The following is a 25,333-nucleotide window of genomic DNA, read 5'->3' on the forward strand; positions in this document are numbered from 1 at the left end:
AGCAAGACTGGTGAAAGATTGGTTTGATGAACATGAAAGTGAAGTTGAACATCTCCCATGGCCTGCACAGACACCAGATCTAAATATTATTGAGCCACTTTGGGTTGTTTTGGAGGAGCGAGTCAGGAAATGTTTTCCTCCACCAGTATCACGTAGTGACCTGGCCACTAACCTGCAAGAAGAATGTCTTAAAATCCCTCTGACCACTGTGCAGGACTTGTATATGTCATTCACAAGATGAATTGACGCTGTATTGGCCGCAAAAGGAGGCCCTACACCATACTAATAAATTATTGTGGTCTAAAACCAAGTGTTTCAGTTTCATTGTCCAACCCCTGTACAAGGAAAATTTGAATGTGTTCTAAAACTATTTCAGTTTGTTGCAACATAAAGTGGAATAAATAAATAGTATTTCATAGAACACTTGACAACCACAAAGTCCCCCAAAATAATTACTGGGTGAAAATGTCATACTGCATTCTGATAGTTGTAGACTCATTTTATTTTTTTTACTTACATTTTTCCTTCTGTTCAACTTTCCTTTAATGTGCTTGATCTCTCCACTATGTGAACAGCCATCTTCTTTGGCAATAAAATTTGGTGGGTTTTACTTGTGGAAGTTGGAAATGAGTCTGTTGGAAACTGTATTTTCTGTAGTTAAAACCTCTTTTAAAAATTAGTCATGTACTATTTTAGTTTTAAAATTCATATTCACAAACTGATTTTTTGGTTTTTATTAGCTGTAAGCCATAATCGTCAGAATTCACACAAAACGACTGAAATATATAATCAGTAATCATTCTATTTAATTAGTCTTAATTTTGATTTAAATTACTTCGTCTAAATAAAAATCTCTAGCAATATATGTAATCTAACAGAACACTGAAACGTGTTTAATTTAGGCTCACTGATGCGTTCAGTGTCGCTTGCCTGTAAGACATGACTCAGGGCGTTTTTTCACCCTTCTCCTGCTGTCAAACGCCCTGTCGCATTGCGCATGCGTATTCAAACAAGCAATGTCAAGCCGCAGACGAAGCTGGTCGTCTGAGAGCTACCTTATGAACTAGTGAATGCACAGGTAAACCTACATTTTGCACCGAGATTTTACTGTAATATTTAAATTATTCGTCGGCGGTGATGGCAACAGGCACCCACTTGGTGTTAAAACAACTTTTGGAGCTGGTAGAAGATAGCATGTTTGGCTAACAGCTTTAGCTCTGGTCAGTAGGCAGTTCAGTGTCACGCAGCGACGGTTGGGAGCCACCTGACAACCGCTCACATGATTTCAACTGCTCTAACCAGAATACAGACAGCTGGAATCAGCTTTTTATTTTATTTTTCAATGTGTTTTGGTTCATAGGGCTAGTTTGGATCACACGGTTGTCGCTGAAGGGTTTGTTAAGCGACAGACATACAAAAAAAAAATAGCATGTTTGGTAAAAAGAAGAAGGCACCGATGCCCAAAGGACAGGGCACTGCTGCGGCCAAAAAGGTAGCAACTCTAAAGCCAAAATTACGTTAAACACAGCAGGCAGAATGATAAAATGTTAAGCCGGAAATCTGTGCTTTTGTTAGATGGGGTTGTTTGTAGACCTGGACCCTGAGAAGATGATGATGGGTGCGGAGGAAAACCTGGACGACCCTGATCTGGAGGCTGAACTTGCTGCTATTACTGGAAATAAAGCCAATACAAGAGGAAGAGTCAAGCCGAAGGGGAAAAGTGAGTTCTGTGTAACTGGATCTCTGTAAACATGCTCAATGATTCCTTATGGGCTTTATACGTTGTATGTCCTGTGGATTTGCGCACCATTTGTATATTCTGTTTTTCCTTGTTTTATCTCATTGCTACTAGTTGATTTAGGCCCCTGTTCAGACCTAGCGTGAAAATGTGTTCTGACTGATTCAGATACAAGAAAACATCTTTAAATTTGAGTGTTCACACTTAATAATCTAGCAATGCATCTAGCAGAGAACGCAGATCCCTATTTTAAGTCAGATTTCTGCAAAATTGACAACATTTTCAAATTCAGGATGTTCCATAACAGACAGAGATTGAGAGATAACGTGGAAAAACAGAGAACTTTGCAGGGATATGTTCAGCCTTCCTGGTATCTGTTTTAAGTCTCGCTGTCAAATGTTTCTTTGCAGCCTGAATGCCCCATAGACATGCAGAAAATACAGTTTCCCTTTCAGTGAAAGGAAATTGTATTTTCCTTTCCTGACACATACTGAAATTGGCTGTGTCTTTAATAAACACAACCGATGTCAGCAGTCCTGATAGAGCTAATGAATGTTGCCTTCACTGATCAAATTTTTTTCAATCGCTCAATGGTCATGGCCAGTTGAGCTATAAATTGCCTGATCATATTCACCGACTGATTTCTCGTCACAGTGGCGTGTCAACAACACCCTGCGACTTTGCAAGTTCTCCCACTTAGAAATCATGGAGGGGTCTGAAATTTTCATCTTAGGTGCATGTCCACTGTGAGAGACATAATGTAAAAAAAATCTGGAAATCACAATGTATGATTTTTAAAATAATTTGTGTGTTACTGCTGCAAATTAGTATTTGAACACCTGCCAATCAGCCAAAATTCTGGCCCTCAAAGACCTGTTAGTCCGCCTCTAAAAGGTCCACCTCCACTCCACTTATTAATCTAAATTAGAAGCACCTGTTTCAGGTCGTTAGCTGCATAAAGACACCTGTCCTGGCCACTACAGTTAATCATTTGCATATATCTCACCACTCCTTCTCTGTTGCACCAGTTCCACTCATTTCCCCCTTCACACAATGCATACATTTTCAATTCAATTCAGTTTATTTATAAACGCCAATTCACGATTTTCTGCTTTACTTTTTGTCTTCATAAGCAACTAAATGCACTGATCATCAGGATATTTCTTAGGGATGCACCAGTATAAAAATTTGGTCTGCTATGAATATTGCTGGTAATGCCGTTAACTGATATTTACCTGTTTCATATATCTCATATTTATTTCCCTACCCTTTTATCACCATGAAAAAGCGACCACACAGCTGACATTGCTTTGCTGCTTCAGTTACACATAATCCTGCGCTCCATCTCTGTCACATGCCCAAACAAATACCACATGGCCCCCTCCCCTCCACCTCCTGAAACACAAAGGGCAGCAAGATGGAAATTAAAACTGGTTGTAATATCAGCCCAGTTTTACTTTTGGGATCGATATCGATGGTAAAAAATGACTAACACTGGTCGATACTGATGTTAATATTGTGCATCTCTAATAATTTGAGAGACTTAATTTTTAGCACACAGTTAAATAACCTGGATTCTTCTTAAAAACATGCAGTATCTTACAATGCAACTGTAAATGCGACTACCACTTTGAGTTTTATGAATTTCAAACAGGTGGGGCCTTTGCTTAGCACTCTGCACTTTGATCTGCCTCCGCCTTTAAAATCTTTGTGTTTTATGGTGATGGTCTCATTTCTTTTACTAACACATCTCTGACCCATTCAAGACCTCTTGGTGCTGGTAGACAGGACCCCTTGAAATGATTTGGGTCAATTTAAATTGGACCTGAGTTGTTCTGCTTTGATCAAATTATGATTGAATATTTTAAATCGTTTAGTTGTGTTTTGGCCAAAGTAAATTTTAAATAATTTCCTGGATCTAATGTCTACATGGAGAGAATGGATTTTCAGTGATGAATAAAGTTGACTGGACCTTTCGTTGCTTTGGTTTTGTTGTTGAACTGTGTACAGATTGCATTAAATCTGACAGATCGTAGCATAACGTTTTTCTAGTTAGTTTCGCTATTACTTGTAGTTGTTTTTCAGTAGTATATTATAAAGCCTGTGTTCAGTTATTTTTCATTTGAGCAATTATATGTTTTTGCAATGTAAGAATTTGAATTGAAAAGTGTTACATTTTTATTTAATGAAGAAAATAAAGCCATGTCCTCACATATTTGTGACACAGCTCTGTTAAGCACCAGGCTTGCCTAATGTTTAGGTCCACCAATTTAATGGAGGATTACATTTTATCTGAATTAATAAATGATTTTAAAGGTTGAATCCAAAATATATTTGAAGATTTTCATTGTTAAATTCTGGCACAAAAGCGATTATATCAAATAACATAAATGTATTATCTAACTACTTGTGTTAAAAATCAAATCTCTCAACTTATAACATTGTTAATTATTACCATCAACCAAGATGAGAGCATATACGATTCCTGCTGTTGAACGCATGAAAACATGACTGTATGTTTCTATGCTGTAGGCCCTCTGCCCATGGAAGACATTGCAAAAATGGCTGACGAGTGTATGAAAGATGTGGACGGGGATGATGACGATAATGTTGAAGACGATGAAGATCTATTGGTTCGTGCTGTACATCTAACACATTCATATCAGGGTTTCTCTCTGTCAGTGGATGGTAAACCTAGTTTAGTATTTCAACATTTATTTTATACACATCTTAGGAGGTAGAAAAATAATCTTGGATCCTTTGTGCTCGAAGTCCTGTTGTGTTGTGATGTTTTTTGATGTTTCTCCATGTCTCAGAGAATTTAAAGTATTGTCAGTGTAATCAAAAGACATTGCCATAGGTTCCCAAACATGCATAAAGCTGAATTAACGAGAGATTGCATACATGAGCACAGTGAAATGGTTTGTCAAACGAGTAAAAGTAAATCTCTGTATATTTAGTAATGTCTTTCAAAACCAAAAATAAAGCCTGCTACAGTAAGTAACTTTGTACCAGTTACACTGAAATTTCTGGAGCTTGTATAATATTAAAGACTTTTATCACTTCCTTACAGTTTCTGATGAATATTAACAAAGAGAAAATAAGTTAGAACTAAAACTAATAATGCTCTTCTAAGCCATTAAATTTACTTTTATGATCTTATTCCTATTTAAAACATCAGATTTTGTTTGTAGAGTCATTCTGTATTAGAAGAAAACTAAGGATACTGTAATTGACAGGATGTCTCTCAAATAATGCCAAATACCATCCTGGAATTACAAGCTGTGTTATTATGTACTCTTAGTAAGCTTTGTAGCCAGAAAGATAATTTCCTGTTTAAAAAATGTGACCTGATGCACCTTTAGTGCAGACTGTAGAAGAGGTGCAGAACTTCTATAGGTTAAGCATTGGTTTTTGCAGTTTTACCAGTTGATCTTAAAAATGTCACCAAGCAGGTGGAAAGCTTGCCATTCATCTAACGCCCTGAGTTGTGTTTTAGCAGTCATCTCTGGTTGTTGATCAGTCGGTGCATTCTTTTTCCATCAGGCGGAGCTCCAGGAAGTGGTGGGTGAGGAGGAAGCTGGGGATGCAGAAACTGCTTCCTCCACATTCTCCGCCTCCGCGGAATCTTCTCAAGTCGAGGCAGTCGAGTCCCCAGCTGCACAGGTACGATACAAGCAGCTCTCTGCCAGCTTTGAAACAAACACGGCCGACGTACGTTTCGGATAGAATTTTATGTTTTTTCAGTTCCTTGCTTCTAAAACTGTAACTTAAAAGTGTAACGACTTGTTTTGGTAACAGTCCAAATAGTAATAGTTTACTTGGCGGTTCTAATGGTGGGCTCTGTGTTATTGAGGTAAATACTTAATTTTTCTTTCTGTACAATACTCTGAGTGGTTATTGTTCAGGTTTCAAACAACTGAATAAGGAAAGATATATATTTTTGTTTTTATTTACTTGGATTGTTGCTCCTGTTTAGGTAGTAGAGGTTTGCAGCTCACAGTTTGTATACGGACACATTTTTCAAAGGAGCTCTTTTCAGTGTTGTTTACAGTACCCGCATGTTGATTTTTGTGTGACTTAAACAGGAAGTGAAGGTCTCCAAAGCAGCCCCTGGTAGCCTCCAAAATACTCTGGAGGAGCGAGCAGAGATGTATAAGACAGCAATAAAGAACGCAAAGACTGCAGGAGAGACGTCCAAAGCCAGAAGATATGATCGAGGTCTGAAGGTTGGTAAAAATGCATCGAGATGATGAAGATATAACTACATCCCAAGGCTGATTTATAGCAGCTCTTTCTACATTTAAAATGGACAATTAATGGGGTGAGTGATGATGGGAATTTTTAGATGTTTTATTTACATTAGATTGACAGATTTGCATACAATTTTGTCCCCTCCGTTGTTGTGAAGGGTTACGAGATTAACTTTTAGCAGGAAGCATTTGTTGTAGGACCTGTAAGTTAAAGAGGAAAGAAGCACATTGAGATAATCGAAGGGCTTAATTAAAGCCTTAATCGTAGAGAAATTCCACAGAAGGATCTGAAGCTTTTAGTTGCCTTGCAGCAAGCCAAGAAACTTAAAGATTTAGAGAGTTTAAGTAAAGAGGGGTGGGTCTGAATCCCTTGGTAACTTGGTTACCAGCTGTTTTGGCCAGTAAATATTTCTCCTCCAAGTTTAAATACTTATTTGGAAGACATACAAAGCAGCAACAAAATGTTTTTTTTCTATTTAAGAATTTAATAGTTCTATATAAAATTCATTGTAAAAATTGTTATTGTTGCTCTTGACAGTCACTGGAGTCGATGTTAGCTGCTGTGAAAAAAGGAAAGCCTGTAAACGAATCAGAGATCCCACCACCTGTAGCTACCGGAGACCCAGTCGCTGCATCTCAGCCCGCTGTCCCTGCAAGACCTGCACCTCCTGTACCCTCGCGTCCTGATCGAGCGCAGCAGGGGGAGACGGAAGCCACGACCCTGCCGACTGCCGTGCCTGATGCCATGACACTCAGCAGTGAAGAAGAGCAGTCTTCCTCTGCTACCATACCAACTCTGAGCAACCTTCCATCTCCTGAGGAGCCACCTGTGGGAACTGCTGACCTCACTAAGGCCAGTCTGACAGATTGTAAGTTCTATACTAAAACTAGTAAGTTAAAGCAGCAATAATGTTTTTAACATATAAAGGTTAGGTTTCAACAAATAAGGGCAAAATATGTTTATTTATCCTGTTGGCAAATCCTAAACTAGCTTGTTCATCAAATGCCTGCATTTTTTCAATATGTTATAATAGCTGCACACATTATTTAGGTAAATACATTGCCTGTAAAAGTATTAATACCTTTTGAACTTTTTTCAAATTTTGTCACAGTACAACGCTAAACTTTCATTTAATATATAGGAGTTTTATGCAATAGACCAACACAAAGTAGTGCATAATTGAGAAGTGGAGGGAAAATCATACATTTTTCAAATTATCTTAGGAACAATCAGAAGGTGTGGTGTGCATATATATTCAGTGTCTTTTTAATATTTAACCCTGAAATAAAATCAGGTCCTGCATGTCATTGGGTGGTTGTGGCAGCATTGTGCTGAGGGGATGCATTTCTTCAGCAGGGACACGGAAGCTGGTCAGAGTTGATACCGAGATGGATGAAGCTAAATCCTGGAACATAAACTGTTAAAGGCTTCAAAAATCCTAAGATTGTGGCAGAGGTTCAACATTGAGCAGAACAGAAACCATAAACATACAGCCAGAACTACAGTTTAGATCAAAGCATATTCATTTGTTAAAATGGCCTAGATGGAAATCTTTCATAATTTTCTGCAAAACTTGCACTTTATTTTTTAACTCGCTCTGCATCAAACCTGACTGACATCGAGCTGCTTTGAACAGATTAGTTTCAGTTTCTTGATGGTACTGACGACTTGAAGCCGTAACTGTAAGTAAGCCGTAATAAATTGGGGGACTGAATAAAAATGCACGCCGCGCTTTTCAGAATTTTTTGTAAACAATTTTGAAAACCATGTACTGGTTCTGGTTGTTATGTGACAACATTTTTGAGAGTCCAGGGGTTGCAACTTTCTAATACATGAAGTTCATTTCTATAAAGTGACAATTGTTTGCATTTCACAGAGAGAGGTCCAAACCAACAAGAGATTGTATTTTACTGTTGTTAAAATTGGGTTTATGGGTTGGGCTCAAAGTTTCTAAAGCAAATTGAATCTCTTAAAAATGTTTTTTCACAGAATTTACAAATACCTTAACTAACACTTATTCATGATCAGCAACTATTAATAAAAATGATAATTATAAAGTTACAAATATCTGAGAGGTGTACTTAGTTTTTGTTTTTGTTTGCCCAAATTGGCCTCCTATCAGTAAAATCCATATTGGATTGTGCAGAAAACAAAAACATTGAAGGACTAGATGTTTAGAAATGTTTGGAATATAAAACAACAAATTTGAAAAGTTTAAACTCTATTAATATTTCACTTTTATTTAGGAAAATATTTACAAATGTACCTTTTAAATGTATTTATCAAAATTTTGATGTGATGTTTCTCACCTTTAATATACACCTGACTGTAAATTATGGATTTATCTGAATTTATTCTACTTATGCTATCCATTTTGTATCGGAGGCACATGACTTTTATTGGTCTCAGTGAAATAACTGTCTCCTTGCCTGCCAGTATGCAGTGAATGAGGCCTTTCACTCTGGTAATTGTTTTGTCCGTGATGCAGCCATGACTGAGGGGACAAAGACGATGCTTTTGGAGAGGCAGAAAGAATACAAGCTGGCAGCTTTGAGAGCAAAGAAGGAAGGGGATATGGAGCAGGCTAAGCTCTACTTCAAGACCAGCAAGGTGAGTTAAAGCATGACAAACGTGCCCTTTTAAACAAACCAATTCTTTTCTGTGTGTAAAATACCATGTTTTTAAAGTGACATTTGTCAAGGAACTGGCAGCAGACCTTTCTGGAAGCTGACAACTTCTTGATTTGATTTGTGTAGCAAATAAAACATATTTCCCATTGAGTTGAAGAGAATTATTAACTCCTGGGTTACTTCTACAGATGTCATTTATCATGTGTTTGTATAAAACCCAATCAGACTGGAATATAAGAATTGATGCATTTGTTATAAAGGGCCACGTATTTACATCCCTGTTTTTCAACCTTTTTATGTTTCCAACCTTTGACATAAAAGTGAATAACATAATAGAATTCCTTTTATTTAAAACAGAAAAGCAACATACATACATTGCTGCTACTGAAATCACATAATATATTGATTATTATGGTTGTAATAATGTCTTGGAGGTTTATTTATTATTTTGATACATAGACAAACATGCAAAGAGTGAGGGAACACAATCGAGAGCTGATAGTCCGTTTGAAATGAGAATCAGCTGTTGGATTGACTCCCTATTACGGATCACTTTTTACCTTCCAAATCATACAAGATCATGGGCCATGTGGGCTTACACAGCAGGGTCTGAGATTATGGAACCAAAAGGGTGGGGTTTACCACACCTTTTTGGTTCATGTAGGTTACAAGCATACAGCGCTTTGAATGCAAGCAATGTTTTTGCTCCCAACATGTTGTCATCCGCGTAAGATTCTGCTGAGCACCATGCTTCTCGGATCTGATGGACTCTGCAATACCATCCACACCGTGGACTTCTGCTGCTGTCTTTGCTTTGTATTAAATGACCATGTATTACCTCTTAGAGTTCACATTGAGAGTTTGTGACCTCCTCCCATGAGGGACCAGGAGCGTAAACCCTTCACTCCGTGTCACGACCTTTCATTTGACCACGAGACCTAAAGAACATGAGTATATCTCAAAACAAAAGGATTATCCGTAAGGTGGTACTGAGAGTTTAGCAAGCCATTTTAACGTTTAATTAAAAAATACACTAGAATTCCCATTTTTAAATTTCAAAAAATATAATTCTTCCTTGTCAATGTAACAATTTTACTACTAAAAATTGAAATTAAATATATCCACAGTAGCATATTACTAATAAAAATTTGAAATGCCCTCTTAGGATATCTAGAATTACAATTGTACACGTAAGAAATTTAAGATATCTAAAAATCCCTAATTTAAATAATGATGTCCAAGATTGCTAAAATGTCGACTGTGGATAGGAAGAATGCCATTCCAGATATCTGAAATGTTAGTTTTTTACTAGGAAGAATAGATTTAGGGATTTGTTTTAAAGGTTCTCTCTATAATGTGTGAAGATGGCTTGCCAGATCAGAGCACTGAACAACTCGGCTCCATACTCTTAGAGGAAACTCCACTTACTGCCGAAGTGTTTCTGTAAACCGTAAAAAACAGAATGATCTAAACTTTAGTGGTTTGAAACCATCACTTTGAAAAATCGTGCTATACACTGAGACCAGAACCAGCTCATGCCTGGTGTGTGTAGGTGTATGTGTTTGCCTCGGGGCATAAACCTGTTGTACAAGACACAGAGCAGAGGAGAGAAAAAATGTCACTCAGGTTTGTTTAATAGGAAGACACTGTATAGATCTGTTCTGTAGGAAGTTTAAGCTTATGTGTCTTCTGTTGTAATCTGACCAGATATATGTAAAGTAAAGTTGGGCTGACCTTCGAAGGGGGTGCCAGACTCCCTCCTAATATAACAGTAGGAGAAACACTGTAGGTAAAGTTTGTACACCGGTCATTAGTCATTTAACAAAACCCAGTTTTAATGCACCATGTTTCCTAATCATATGTTTAAAGCTCAGATGTTTGCAGTCTGTTGTCTGGGCTTGTTGCTGCTGGACATTCTGACTGCAAGATTTCCCTCAGAGGAATGTGATGATGTAAAATATGCCAACAATGCCAGTGTTGACAAAGAGTATCATTATTTATTTTTTTGTGCAGAGGTTTGATGCTGCGATCGAGGCGTTGGAGAAAGGACAAGCAGTCGACCTCAGTGGCCTCCCTTCATCTCCTGGAAAGGGTCAGAAATGCTGTAAAGAAATAATGTTTTGTTAGGGAAGAAGATAACAACTATTCATAGGAACAATTCCTAAAAGGCTGACAATTAAAACTTACATATTCTGCATGTTTTACAAAAAATAATAGGAACTAACAGAATCAAATGTAGGTCTGAAAAACAGAGGTCAAAATAATGTTTTAGGAATGATTTGCTTTGAGCCACTTGTTACTTTAGATGGAAAGTGATTTAATATGATCAAAGAGTATCGCCATCATTCTGGAGATGTTTCTCCCGATGAATACAACGAAAACAGCTAAAGAATAATGTATGAAAATGAAGTAAATTATTTGTCCAAGTTGATTTTTCTCTAATAACTTCCTCAGCATGCTAATGTGAGAAATAGAAGGGGTGTTATTTGTCTTTCCAGAGGAGCTTAAGAAGCTTGTTACCCACAAAAAGAACCGAACTCTAGTTGGACTCAAGTTGGTTGAAGTTTAATATCTAATCGTCCTGATTTTCTTAGACACATATTTACAAGGTGTAGTATATCATAACTGGGTTTAACTGGACGTTACAAAACCATTTTGTGTTGTAAAGTGTTTGGAGATATTTGCTATGAATTGGTCCTCTAAAAATACGTTGAAAGTACATGGCTAAACACAAGCTTTTTGGCCTGAGAAATTACACATGATCAAAAAAACTCTGCTTTTGTAGATCTTGGGATTTAATATTCACCTCTTGTGTTTTAGGTGCAGGAGTGGGCTCTGCTGCAGTGAATAAACCTCCCTCTGAACACATCGAGGCCTCCCAACCACCTACAGAAGCCCCTGGTACTCATCAGTTTAACATTTAGTTATCTGTTTATTTTTTTTATCGTTTTGTTACCAAATTTCTACAGTACTCTGTCCGGTGATCGTCTTTAAGAAACAATATTTCATTTATTTTACTTCCTCTTAATACACTCGTAATACGTTGATGAGGCTTCAGTAAATCTGAAAGGAAATCAAAATCATCGTTTGGAGAAGCAGTCGGCCTGTCTAGGTGGAGGATATTATACCGCTGTGGAAGTTTGGAATTTGGTTTAGGTATTTTGTATGGAAATATATTTATATTTCCACTCTTTATTTCATATCCCTTTGTCAAAAAAAAGTATCAGTTCATCCTTCTGACCATCCACCTGTCTGTCCTTCCATCCATTTTCATCTACTTAAGCACCTTTTCATCCATCCATGAGTCGTTTCATTTATCAATACATGCATTCATCCAACTATAATCCATTCATATGTGTCTCCATCCATCCATGCAAATTCAATGCGCACATTTCTAGCATATAACTATAGTTAAGTTTGGTGTATCTTTAAAGAATGAGCCAGAAAAGACAGAATTGTTGATGTTTGAGTCTGAGAAAGGATGGAGTTTCAGCATGAACAAATGTGTAGGAACATTGACTTATGATAAGCTTATGTTGTACTAGTAAAAGTCTTTAATTTCTCTTTTATGAGAAACTTTCTTCTGCGGTTTTAGGTCCTGCTGCCCTTTCAGGTCCCACGGATGTGCTGGAGGCTCTTGAGCAGAGGCGAGTTAAATATGTGGAAGCATCAAATCATGCCAAAGCCAGTGGGGATGACCGCAAGGCCAGAATGCACGACCGCATTGCTAAGGTATCTTGGAAGACCTCTAATGTAGTTAAAATAACTAAACTGTATGGTTTGAATTTTTCCAAATGACATAGATGTGTTTTTTTCAGTGCCTTAAAGAATATTTGTCCCTTTTTATAGATTTCTTTAGTTTTCTTCACATTTAAATGTTTCTGATTATCAAACTGATTTTATTGTAAGATAAAGATGATATGAGTAAATATATTCAGGGAAATGTCCAAAGCAACTTGAACCAATGTAAAACAAAACGTAATTTCTACCATTTTTAAATCATCAGTTAATTGCAATTAACCACTTGATGTGGAAAGTTGAGTTCAATTTCACTGATGGTCTGATTACTGCCAGACCTGTAGAATCAAGACAAAAGACAAACAGAACTTGTCTTACCAAGATTACTCCAGGAGTTCATCAACGTTTCATCCAGGAGCCACAAATGCTGCTCTCTAGCAGAAATTCCTGAGGGACAAGGTTCAGCCTTCAGTTCCTCACATTAAGCTTAAGAACATTTATGTTCGGATTATTGTCCTGTGGCGTTTTATGCTCACCGATCCAAAGCTTTAACCTCTGAACGGTTATAAAAAACGAAGGGTTCAGTCTGGCCTTAAATCCAATTGAGATGCTGTAGCATAAGCTTAAACAGGTTGTTGATGGTCCTAAACTGCCCATTGTGGCTGACTTTAAACAATTCTGCAATGAAGAGTTGGCCAAATTCCCTTCACAGTGATATAAAACACTTATTGCATGTTGTTGCTGTCAAAGATGGTTCAAAGAGTTATTAGGTTTTGGGGTGCAATTACTTTTTCTCATAGGATCAGGTAGGTTTGGAGAGCTTTTTCCCTTAATGAATGCCATCATCATTTGAAAACTGCTTTGATTATTCTTGCCTGACATGAAATTGGTTTAAAGATCTGAAACAGTTAAGTTTGACAAAAAAAGACAAACAGAACAAATCTGTGAGGAGCAAATATTTTTGAAGCAGCCTACTTCTTCTCTTTGTAAATCACCATTTGTTACATTAGCTGTGTTTATTAAAACCTTTTTAATCCCTCTCCTGCAGCAATATCACAGCGCCATCCGAGCTCACAAAGCTGGGAGACCGGTCAACTTCGATGAGCTTCCAGTGCCACCTGGTTAGTATCATGTTAACTAGTTTTATAGCCTTGTGTCCATGTTACTGAGGCTGAGCATTTAATAACGCCTTTATAGTTTAACAACAGTACTGCTCAACAATTTGACCTGAATAACTGCTTCACCCGGTTGAGGAACATAATTGCTCATCCGTTTGAAGGAACTGGAAGTGGTTCTGCTTGACAGAGACAGTAGCAGAAGGGTAACAAGTCCTTACCTGCAACCAAGATGGTTGATGAAGTTCTGGTAAATTTGAGGACCGTTTTATTAATGTTGTATTTGTGTCGGCTCTTGGGTATCATACTCCTATAAACCTCCGCATAAGGGCCCTAGAAGATGGTAAGATTTGGGATATACATCCAACAAATATTTCTTAAGTCATCACACTATGTAGTAATATCACCAAGTATTACTTAGATCTTCTTTATCTTCTCTATCTGTCCACTTTTCGAACTCATTTGCTCCATCTTTGGCTTCTCTGTCAATCAGATTGGATTTTCATGAGCCATTAAAAGTCCTTGATCATGTATAAATCCAGTTCAACCAAAAACTTTCAAATGTTCCTTAATCTTTTGTACCTTTTTTAACATTTGTGTTTGTAAGTGAGGAAAGATGTAAATGATGGAAACATCTTTATCATTACAGTGCACATAAACTGTGTGCACCCGTTTAGATAATTATGCACATAAAAACAGAAACTAAAATAGGAAACCTGAAACATCTGCAGTATTATTTTTCTGTCTAACCACTGTTTGTACTTCATAAAAGAACTAAATATCGTCATATTGTTTCAGGCTTTCCTCCGATCCCTGGCCAAAAGGCGGCAGATGCTGAGCGAGGGTTTATCGCTACTCTAGAGGCAGCCAGCAAGCTTGCTTCCCCTGATGCTCCTGATGTTGGCGATGAAGAAGATGATGAAGAAAAGGAGGAAGAGGTGAGCTATCTATGTAGCCTGTAAATTACTGTAGGCTTGTTTCTGAATAAACGACTCATATAGTGAATCTCTTTCAGTCAATGGTTGCTGTTCCAGAAAAGCCAAAGAAGCCGACGTTAGATGTCCCCACAGCTGGTCCAGAGCAAAAACGATCACCGTTAGCTTCGCCAGGCAGCACATCTCCAAAGGAAAGCCCCTCGCCAACGGGTCAGTTTCAATTCAATTTTATTTACACAGCGCCAATTCACAACACATGTTGTCTCAAGGCACTTCACAACAGTCAGGTACATACATTACAATTAATCCTAACCATTGAACCAGTCAGAGTTAGCTTTTTATTCAAATTAGATAAAAAGTTTTTCTGTCTAAGGAAACCCAGCAGATTGCATCCAGTCAGTGACTTGCAGCATTCCCTCCTCCTGGATGAGCATGTAGAGACAGTGGACAGTCACTGGCGTTGACTTTGCAGCAATCCCTCATACTGAGCATGCATGTAGCGACAGTGGAGAGGAAAAACTCCCTTTTAACAGGAAGAAACCTCCAGCAGAACCAGGCTCAGTGTGAGCACCATCTGCCACGACCGACTGGGAGTTTAAGAGGACAGAACAGAGACACAAAGAGAACAAAGAAGCACTGATCCAGGAGTACTTTCTATGGGAAGGAAAAGTAAATGTTAATGGATGTAGCTCCTTTAGTCGTTTCACCTAGAAAGAAAGAACAGATAAACTTTGAGCCAGTTTTCAAGGTTAGAGTCTGAAAGAGAGTTAGTTACAGTAAAAACTCAGTCAATTTCCATGTCTAGGAGAGAGAAAGGGTTAAACACTAAAAGACAGGGCTATGTGGGTCATCGGTAGAGGGTGAGCATTAAGTTGTTGCCAGCAGAAGCTCGGACGATTCCCCTCTCCAGAAAGGTGTCACAGGTAGACACAGAGTCAGGCCAGGTGCAGCTTCTAGGAAGAGAAAAGAGAACAAAGTTAAAAGCTGAAATAACTGGAAATAATGCAAAATTGGAGAGTAGTGTGAGAATGTAGCGAAGAGGGTGAAAGTGGTCGTTATGTCCTCCAGCAGCCTAAGCCTATAGCAGCATAACTACACAGATAGTTTCAGTTCAGATTATTTAGTTAAACGGCGCTTATTTACAACAATGTCGTCTCAAGGAACCCCACAAAGGGTCCCACTAATGGTCATTGTTATACTAAAAACCACAAGGATTGGGATACCTCCCTCTGTCAGACTGATTCAAAAACAAATCATAATTTACTGACTGGTTATATAACCGTCCAAATAGATAAAAAGTCACTCTTCTTGTGAGTATAAAGTGCCATAAAACATATATTTTCCCTCTTAAAGATTTCTTCTGTTTTTGCTTTTTTGTTAAACTTAAAGTTTTATTTTTTTATCTTAAACATGTAATATCAGACAAAAATAACCTGATTAAATACAGAATGCAGGTTTAATGTTATTACATTTATGAAGTGAAAAAGCTCTCCAAGCCAACCTTGTTAGAACTGGCAGGGAGTCTTTTGCGTTGCTGCGGGGAAATTTTGGCCCCACCTTCTTTGCAGAGTTAATTCAACCTCACTGGAGGGCCACATTATCTCAGTCAACTTTAAATTTAGACTTTGACTAAGCCACTTTGAAATCTTCCTTTAGTTTAATTGAGCCATTCAGAAGCAGTGTTGCTGCGCAGCCCAAGTTGATTTGAACTTAAAGGCCTAGACATTCTCTACAAGAACAGAGAGGTTGGTTGACTTTGTTCTTTTCTTGCAGGTTGTTCTTGACACATTCTGGGCTGAACTTTTTTCTCATGTGGTCCCATTGGGACTTTAAAGCAGTTTTGCATGGAAAGAGCTTTGTTTATGGCAACTCGCGTTAAAGAGCAAATTACTCTGTTCCTGCTGAGGTGGTGAACTGATTTCAGGACATTGTTCTTGAGGATTTTCTTGCTCAAGAGCAGAATTCCTGGATCCATCAATCACGTGAAGTCGCCCAGGTCTAAAAGTGGAAGGTCCTGACCATCATACTACCTCCAGTATGTTTCACTGTTGGAAAAATGTTCTTTTTTTCGACCCGCTTTTAGTTGCACGTTAGATGTAACAGGAAGCACACTTCTTTGTTTTATCAGTCCACAGAATATTTTCCTGAAGGTCTGGGGATCATCAAAATGTTGTTTGGCAAACGTAAGAGAGGCCTTTGAGTTGCTTTTTGTGGTTTTGACCTTGGAACTAATCCACGGATGCTATTTTAACCCAGATCTTTGGTTTTGCTGAATCATCATCATTTTTTTGGTAAATGAAATCATCATTTGAAAACTGCCTTCTGTATTTACTCATGCTGTCTTTGTCTGATATTAAAGTTTGTTTAACAATATTAAACATTTAAGCAAAAAAAGCCTAAGTATAGGAAATGTGCACAGGGTGAACACTTTATCCTCAGTACTCCTGGTTTACTTTAGATTTTTTTTGTCCTCACTTATCAGCCGTTCAGCTGCTGGAGCTCTTGGAGAGCAGGAAGAAACAGTACATGAAGGCAGCTCTGCAGGCAAAACAAAAGAACGACGTGGAACAAGCAAAGGTTTTCCTCCGCACCGCAAAGGGCTTGGACCCCATGATCGAAGCAGCACGCAGCGGCAAAACGGTCGACATCAGCACCGTGAGCAGACAGCCGAAAGCCACATTCTGACTCGGAAAATACAATTTGTCTGCTTTCTTTAGAACATCTCGTACTCTGGTAATGCTTTTCCAAGGAGCAAATTGTGACAGATCTTTGTTTTTCTCTTGAAGTTGCCATCGCCCCCTGGTGACGAAGAGGACGACTTCATCCTGGTTCATCACAGCGACGTGCAGGTTTCAGAGAAAGCAGAGCAGGTTTACACCCAGCTGTCCACCATCCTGAAAGAGCAGCATGAGGTAAGGCTCTAAGATAATAGCCTCACTAACCGTGTTTACTTTCACTCCATTGTATTATACAGCTCAGGATGTGAATATGATAGGAATAATTAGTATATTGGTAATGTTTGTGTCTTGGTTGCATAAATATACTTTAAATCTCTGTGCAAATTATTTGTACACACAACATAAATCCAACATAATTGAGACATTTACAGGTGTGAGATGTCTTTAGTTATTATTTAACTTGAACAACAAAAACAAATTGTTAAATACATTGGTATTTTTCTAGCTGTGAAGGCTGCAGAGTACTGAGCAATGTTGTGATTTCTGTTTCTTTCTGTCAGAAATGCTTGACTTACTCCGAGCAGTTCACTCACCTCGGGAACATCTCTGAAACAACAAGGTGAGCTCCCTCTGTCTCTCTCTATAGTGTTCGGGAGCTGACCCCTGACCCCCATTTATGTCTTTTTAGGACTCATGATTGTTGTTAAACTATCCAATCATAGCTTTGTTTGTTTGTTTGTTTAAGGTTTGAGAAAATGGCGGAAAGCTGCAAGAAGAGCATGGAGGTCCTGAAGCTGGCTCAGTCGAGGGGTCTGCCTCCACCCAAACATCACTTTGAGGAGAGATCTTTGCGCACTGTGAGGTGTAAACATTTATTCAGAACTCACTGCGATCCAAGTGAAGATATATTCTTAGTCCTGACCAGGTGTCGCTCTTTATGTACCTCTGAGGTGATCCCAAATCAATAAATGTTTCACGTTCTGGTTTCTTTCCTTTCTTTCTAGAATATTTCCAGAACTGAGCAGCACCGACATGGTTGTTATCATCGTGAAGGGGATGAATCTTCCTGCTCCTAGTGGTAAGGATTTGGACAGTTCATAACTATTTTTTTTATAAAAAACAGAGAGAGTGTCTTTACTAACTTGCATAAACCAAAGCGTTTGGTTTACCATGTCCTGAAAAGTCAGCTTCAATGTTTACTGAAAAAAAAAAAATCAGGTTTAGTAGTAAAAAAAGTACTTGCTTTTCCTTCCTCAGGAATCCAACCAAATGATCTGGATGCTTATATCAAGTTTGATTTTCCCTACCCCAGCGCAGTGAGTGCCTTAAATTATTCTAAATATATAAGACCCAGGACAGTTGTTCTGATAAAGTCTTTGTTTCCTGCTTTATCTCCTCCAGGAGCAGCCTCAGAGACACAAAACCAATGTCATCAAGAACACTAACTCACCAGGTAATGGTTGTTAGTTTTTAGCACACGTTTTGAATATCTGGAACTTTTTCCAGTGAAAGCTCTAAGTTTAAACTTAATTTGTCCACATGGGCAAATTGTATCTTGAAAAGGGAATCAACTATTCCAACCCTCACACTTCCACCAAAACATGCACAACATTCAAAATTGCTGTCATCTTAGTCATAATCCTGTTTGATAATATTGCTAGAAGTGATGCGCGGTGAAATATTCATAAAACAATAAATAATAAAGACGGCGAACACAGTTTCTGTTCAGTCACTCCATTTCATTCTAGAGCATGTTGCACTGGGCACATAATCAAAAGGTAAAAGATAAAAAATGGACATGTAAACCTCTGGAAAAGTAATTTATTAAATTGTATTCTTGTTTTATCTGATGGTTTCAGTATTGATGATGGCCTTGACTTTTCTTTATTGCATTTTCTTCCCTGGGTTTATTTACCACCTGATTTGCTGAATAGGAATAAATTTGGCAGGACACATTGTTTGTTTTTTCCCAGATTATAACCAGAGCTTCACGCTGTCAATCACCCGCAACCACCGAGGCTTTAAGAGAGTCGTGACGTCTAAAGGCCTCAAACTGGAGCTGCTGCACAAAGGGTGAGGCTCTGTTTTCATGCTGCTTTTGTTTCATGAGGTAAAGGTAACTGATAAACGACATCAGGGTTGCCCAAGTCCAGTCCTCGAGGTCTACCATCCTGCAACTTTTACATGCATCCCTGCTCCAACACACCTGAATCAGATAGCCGTGTTGTCTCATCAGCAGTAGGTCATCCAGCTCAGCAGAGGTCTGGTAACGAGCCATTCATTGGATTTCAGGTCTGTTGGAGAAGGAATGCATTAAAAAGCCGCCCGATAGTAGCTCTCTAGGACTGGATCTGGGCAACCCTGAACTACTTCATGAGTGTTTTAATACATTTTTACAGTTTACAATACAGTAGAAACCAGGTATTTGCATAAACTGTGCAAATAGATAGTGGTGGAGCAGTCGTTTGTACGGTTGCCTTGGAGCCAGATAGATTTGGGTTTCAGTCCCGGACCTGGCCTTTCAGCAGGTTATCTCTGTTCATGCATTGGTTCTCATTAGGTCAGTGTCCTACAGCCCGTAGGTATACATGTTAGGTTAATTGCACCAGCTGATCTGTGACCCTAAATGGATAAACGGGTTTAGACGCATGTGGTCTTTCTTTCTAACTATCTCACATCAAATCAGACTAGCTTTTGTTGTTTTAGTTAGGATTACCACAATTATTTATATTTGCTTAAAGCCAGAGAGCGACATGCCTTTAACCTTCTACAAATATAGAAGTTTGCAAATGTTTTCTTTGTGTTGACCTTTGGGTCAGATGTTCCGGGTATCCTTTCAGTAGCTTTAATAGTGTGCTAGAATGTTGGTCCATTCCTCTTGACAGACCCGATCAACTGATTCAGTTTTTAAGGTCGTAGTTTAGATGAGTGCAACATTAGCACTTCCTAACAACAGACGAGCAACGTGAAAGAATGTGTAAACATCCTACAGATTCAGGAGTTTGAGCCAAATAGGCCAACAATGTAATGGAGACAAAATCTCCAACCGTCTCTGCTTGTAAAAATATCAAGTAAAAAGGATCAGTTGCCTGTCTTGATTCAGGAAAAAAAAACTAAAGCTTTGTGTTCTGATTACACAAAGTGTCCCTACGTTGTCTCACAGGGGTTTCCTGCGGAGCGACAAGCCCATTGGGTCAGCACTCGTAAAGCTGGACAAACTGGAGTCACAGAGTGAAATCAGGGAGATTGTGGAGGTAAGCATCAGTTAGAAAGAAAAAGGAAATGTTATGTAGAAATGTGAGGATTACACATTTTAAAATGATCTTACCTAAACACTGTTTGCCTTACCAGGATTGTAGTTGCTACTCTGCAGATTTAAAGCCAAACTTGCCACTCATTGCTTTAATGAAAACATCCCATAAACATATAAGCATAAAAAACTCAATGTTTAGATGTAGAGAAATAAATATTTCTTAGTATCTAATAGAGTTGGGTGAAATGGTCTTAAAATTTGATCACAGTATTTTGTGGCACTTATTGGCTGTGGCTGCAAACATTGTCACTGTAAACAGTCAGAGCCCCACAGGTAATAGTTACACTAAGTAGTGCAACTGTACAATATTTGTTCAAAAAGCAAAAAAAAAAAAAAATCCCAAAGTCACAGTAATTGTACATCGGCTGTTTGAAACCATCTTTTTGCTTCTCCTGCCAGGTGATGGACGGCCGGAAGCACACAGGAGGTCGGGTCGAGGTGAAGGTTCGACTGCGGGAGCCTCTGAGCGGCCAGGACGTGCAGACGAGCACCGATCGCTGGCTAGTCATCGACTCTTCAAAGGTAACATCCCATACAGTGAAACTTTAATACACATGTAACAGACTGTCTCTTTGTATTTTGTTCATGTGTTTTTGTGAAATAATGTTAATTTTCTCCCTTTCAGGGTCCTGTTTAAATGTTTGTCCAAATTAAAGAAGAGTTACAGATGAAGGTATGTTTTTTTTCTTTTTTTTCAGGTAAATAAATGTATATATTTTTAGAACTAGTGTCAAATAAACAAGCAGTTTTTTTTTTTTTAAACGGCTGATTTGCAATCGGAACTTTTTCCCTCCTACTGCGTTGTGCAGTTCTGGTTAGAAGTTAACATTCACTCATCTTTTTATGTGGTGAGCTTCATAATGCAACACACAATTAATTTACTGTGGATTTTGTATGATCTCCACACGGTCAGAATTATATATACCGACTCAAATGTATACATACACCTCCATTAACATATAGCTAAATATATGTTAAGAAGCTGCACCCCAGTCACACCAGCAAGCTTCCGCTCTGATTGTGAGTAGATTTCTGACCCGGAAACGATGGAGCTCATTTAAATCAGTTTTCCTTGCACAGACCCACTTCCAAGCATAGCTGAAAACCAGCCAAAAACCATCTGAAGAAAACTTTTACACTAATAAACATCGAACTATTTGTCTACAATTAAAAGCTTTGTATTTTGGGGAGTTGCCGTGAGGCTTTCAAACTTAAAAAACACTAAACCAGCTGTCTGGGTTGTTTTGCTATCAGTGGTTCTGGCCCATTGGACACAGTTCATGTAAAGAAGAAGAATTACATCAAAATTATTCAACTTAACCTCATATCAACAGTTGGATGTTTGAAACTCAAACACAGCAGGGTATTTTAAAATATGTCAAACTTATTCAAACTGTTTTTTTTTGTATAGATAAAGGAAGCCAACCTGAGGCTTGATGGCTCGGACTTCAGTCCTATTGAAATTATCTGGACTGGACCTGAAAGCTGGGTCTGTGGCAGGACAACAACCAGTTTAGATTAACTCCAGGAGTCAAACAGCTTATCAGAAGCTGAGCAACTTGCTAAAGGACAGTTGAAAATATTAGTGGGGGTGTATGTAAATATTTGAGCCTGTGCTTATAATGTTGACCTTGTGTGGATTAGAGAAAAGTCACCATAAATTCACATTTGCTTGCTTTTAAATATAAATGATTTCACGTTAAACGATCATTCCAGGCTGAAGGATAGTTTAATAAATCGGTAAAAGCCAGAATTATTCACATATAAGTGAAGGTCTGACAGAAACCTTATGAAACTTCTATAATGTGCCCAGATTACAAATTATTGGATGATAATAGATTGATTTAGATTGATTTATTAGAACAGCATTAATCCTCTTTAATCCAGAGATTGTAGCGTTGCTTGTTTGCTGATCAGCGTAGATGTGTGGTGTATTTGATGTTTCCATACATTTAATCTGTGCCTGATTGATAAGATCTTTGTCTTGCAGGTGAACATGGACTCAATCAGAAACACTTCGGAAGAAAAAGACGAGGTTTGGGATCTGCTGGGGGCAGTCAGGTGTTCACATGGGACTCAGGCCTTAACTGATCTTGGACTTTTGCACATTAGCACCACATAGTCTTTTTTTCACAGCTGTCCACCAGGAGGAGACGTTTTACTGTTGTACTGTGGCTCGCTAGAGGGTTCGAGGAGCTGCATGAAGCAGACTTTAGAGCAGTGAGCTGAAAGCTCTTTAAATCAGCAAGTAAAAAGACTCAGGCAACGATCACAGCCGCTTGGACAGTTTCTAGTGAATCGGCTGCGCTCCAAGTAGGCAGCAGTGTGTCTTCTGCTAAAGTTGAAGAGCTGCCATTATCCTGCTGGCTAACTTACGTTTATTTCATATATGTCAGCAAATAATGTGTACATATTCCTCCTATTTATACAAGTCAAGGATCTAGAACTTCACTATGCACTAATACCAAAGTAATCAAAGTTGCTGTAAAATCCAGCATATTTAAATTATCTTTATTTGCCAAATCTGTTAGAGTTGCAGAAATTTATATACACATTTATATGATACGGCTGACATGTATGCAGCTTGGTTTGTTGGAGGTTTTCACTGTTTCCACACAAGGGATCCAGGTTTCACTGTGGAAACAAGAGGAATGTCTCCAAAGATGTTTTACAGGTGAAAGCCAAGAAGTTCTGATGCTACACAAGGTCTCTTTTTGGTACCTTCTACTTAGACTGGAAGAGGTGTGTTTTGTTTAAAGCAAGGAGCACAAAACCACAGAAATCTTTAACATGTGCAGATAAAGGAGGGGGGTAAAGTTGGTGAGTAATTTATCTAAGGTAGCAGTTAAAGGATTAGTGTGATGTAAAACAGGAGATGGTTTAACTGACGTTTAAACAGTCCGCCTTTATAAAATAGTTTGTTAATTCAGCTAAAAACCTTAATACTGAACTATCTGTAAGCCATTTCTGACAATGTGTCGTTCTGAGAGTACTTTAAAGGGTCAGTCACTATAAAACAGAACAACTTAATTCTGAAGCCAGTCAGATAATTTTAGTTTTCACGATTCCTCGTCTGAAACGTTTAGATTTGAAGTATGCCTCGTCACCGTGCACCAACTGGAGGACTCTTAGGCTGTAGGGCTGTTGAGGGTGATTTGAGTTTCAGTGCCAGCCACTTTTATTGGCACCTTTTTAATGAAGATGTCTGAAAGAAAAGCCTTAAAATAAATGAGTCACTCATTGCAGAGGCAAAGTCTTATACTGAACATTTTAGAAAAATCCAACTTTTTATGTGGAGTACATTTATTCACTGAAGAAAAGCAATTATTTTAGTAAATCACTGGTGGTACCAACCCTCAGAAACCTCTTTTAAAATAAATGTAACTGGAGAATTTTAAAAACACAAATGCCTCAATTTTTAAAGTTGATCAGAGTTTCTAGGAACTTCTGATTAAAAATCAGTTACTTTGTGTTTCCCCGGGGGATAAATATGGCGTGGCACAGAGGCCCGTTTCTGTTAGCCACTGGTTTCCAGGCTGGACGAAGACCCGAGTTCATCTTGGCACCGAACACAGTGAACAGGATGGGACTGCAGGTAATAAACCATCATCGAAACTCACAGTTCAGCAGCAGCAAATGACAGCATTTAAGGTTCATAAGGTCTCAATAACAGCCATTAGAACAGGGCTGTCCAAAGTAAGGTTAGCGGGCCATTTCTGGCCCGTGACCACAATTTGGGAACGCTTTGAATTTCACTTCAACACGGGTTAATGTAGAGATATAGATGGAGATATTCTTAATAAATTTAAATATTTATAAAATAGGTACGGCAGAGTATGCCTCTTTCATTAACCCTGGATTTTGTTTTTGTTTTTTGCCTCAATTTTAATTTCATTGTAAATGGGGCCAAAATAAATCCAGCAACTTGTATTCAAACAGCCTTGGACCCACCTGTTCACTAAACCTGGCCAAAGGTGCGTTTTCCAAGAAGGAATGACCAAATTGTGTTCTAGTAGCTGAGAATGAATCACAGAAATGTAATTTCTGATCAACGATCAACACAAATTACAAAATTGCGCACTTTTCTTTTAATCAAGCAAACATGTGAGCGCCGTTTTATTTTTTGGTTCTACAATGATTTACAGATCCCTTTCCTAAAAAAAAATCACAAATTTTTCTCAAATTTTCCTGCGAGTTTATGCTGCTGCTGTGAAAGATGAATTTATTTTGAGGCTTTTTGCACATGCGGTAAATGTGGCTCAGGTGGCAACGTTAGCAGCTAAAGAGGGGGGAGTACTTTTCACAGGTAGCGACAGAAATAAAAATAATTATTTAATAACATTTCGTTTGGGCAAATTTCTTTTCTAGAAATAAAATGCGTTAAGACTTCGACCAAGACAGGAGAAACGGTTAACTGAGTGAGCTGGCCCTTTAAAATTGCTAGTTTCATTGTAAATGAAGCCATATCAAACCTACTGAGCCAAATGAGTAAATGACAATTTCCTGAATAGGTTTCACCTCAACTCTTGAGTTTGGTCAAAACATTTCAGATTTTGGCTTTATTCTGTGCAGACAAAAATACTTTGATTTATATTCAGCCACTATTTTGTTTTCTAGCGTTTAATTAACTACAGGTTTACAAAAAATGGTAAATGTCTTGTTCATAATGCTGAAAAGCTCCAACTAATGTACGATGGCATCAAAGGCTGTGTGATGAACTGAGTAATCATGCTTCAGTGTATCAAATCCCATAATTTTACTGTTAATTTAATTTTCTTGCATGTTTTTCTGCAAAAAAGAATAAAAGCAGAACTCGTTTCATTTTTCTATAAGGTTTATTTTACATATGCTGCTTATTTTTCAAATAAAGACTAATTTCATGACATTTGTAAAAGAAAAAATGTACAAGAATTTTGGCTTTTCAAACAATTA

At 38.2% G+C, this 25,333-nt stretch overlaps 1 protein-coding gene across 2 annotated transcripts; it reads left to right on the plus strand.

The window, feature by feature from the left end:
* Positions 1-950: 950 nt before the first annotated feature.
* Positions 951-25,222, plus strand: cc2d1b (coiled-coil and C2 domain containing 1B). 2 transcript variants are annotated; one of them, XM_047368250.1, is made up of 26 exons: positions 951-1,078; positions 1,361-1,492; positions 1,576-1,720; positions 4,271-4,371; positions 5,285-5,404; positions 5,827-5,967; positions 6,530-6,860; positions 8,481-8,602; positions 10,636-10,714; positions 11,443-11,523; positions 12,218-12,354; positions 13,409-13,481; positions 14,274-14,413; positions 14,491-14,620; positions 16,893-17,065; positions 17,197-17,322; positions 17,649-17,707; positions 17,834-18,013; positions 18,093-18,166; positions 18,346-18,404; positions 18,490-18,541; positions 19,062-19,161; positions 20,252-20,342; positions 20,801-20,923; positions 21,027-21,074; positions 22,392-25,222. In XM_047368250.1, the coding sequence occupies exons 2-25, from the start codon at positions 1,430-1,432 to the stop codon at positions 21,036-21,038; spliced, it is 2,712 nt and encodes a 903-aa protein (XP_047224206.1). In that variant the 5' UTR covers positions 951-1,078; positions 1,361-1,429; the 3' UTR covers positions 21,039-21,074; positions 22,392-25,222. The 2 variants fall into 2 exon arrangements, with proteins under 2 accessions (XP_047224206.1, XP_047224207.1); XM_047368251.1 differs by lacking the exon at positions 951-1,078 and having other exon boundaries at positions 1,097-1,492; positions 17,834-17,950.
* The last annotated feature ends 111 nt before the right edge of the window (positions 25,223-25,333 follow it).

The sequence above is a fragment of the Girardinichthys multiradiatus genome, chromosome 6 (genome assembly GCF_021462225.1).
Source record: "Girardinichthys multiradiatus isolate DD_20200921_A chromosome 6, DD_fGirMul_XY1, whole genome shotgun sequence".
Classification (NCBI taxonomy): Eukaryota; Metazoa; Chordata; class Actinopteri; order Cyprinodontiformes; family Goodeidae; genus Girardinichthys; species Girardinichthys multiradiatus.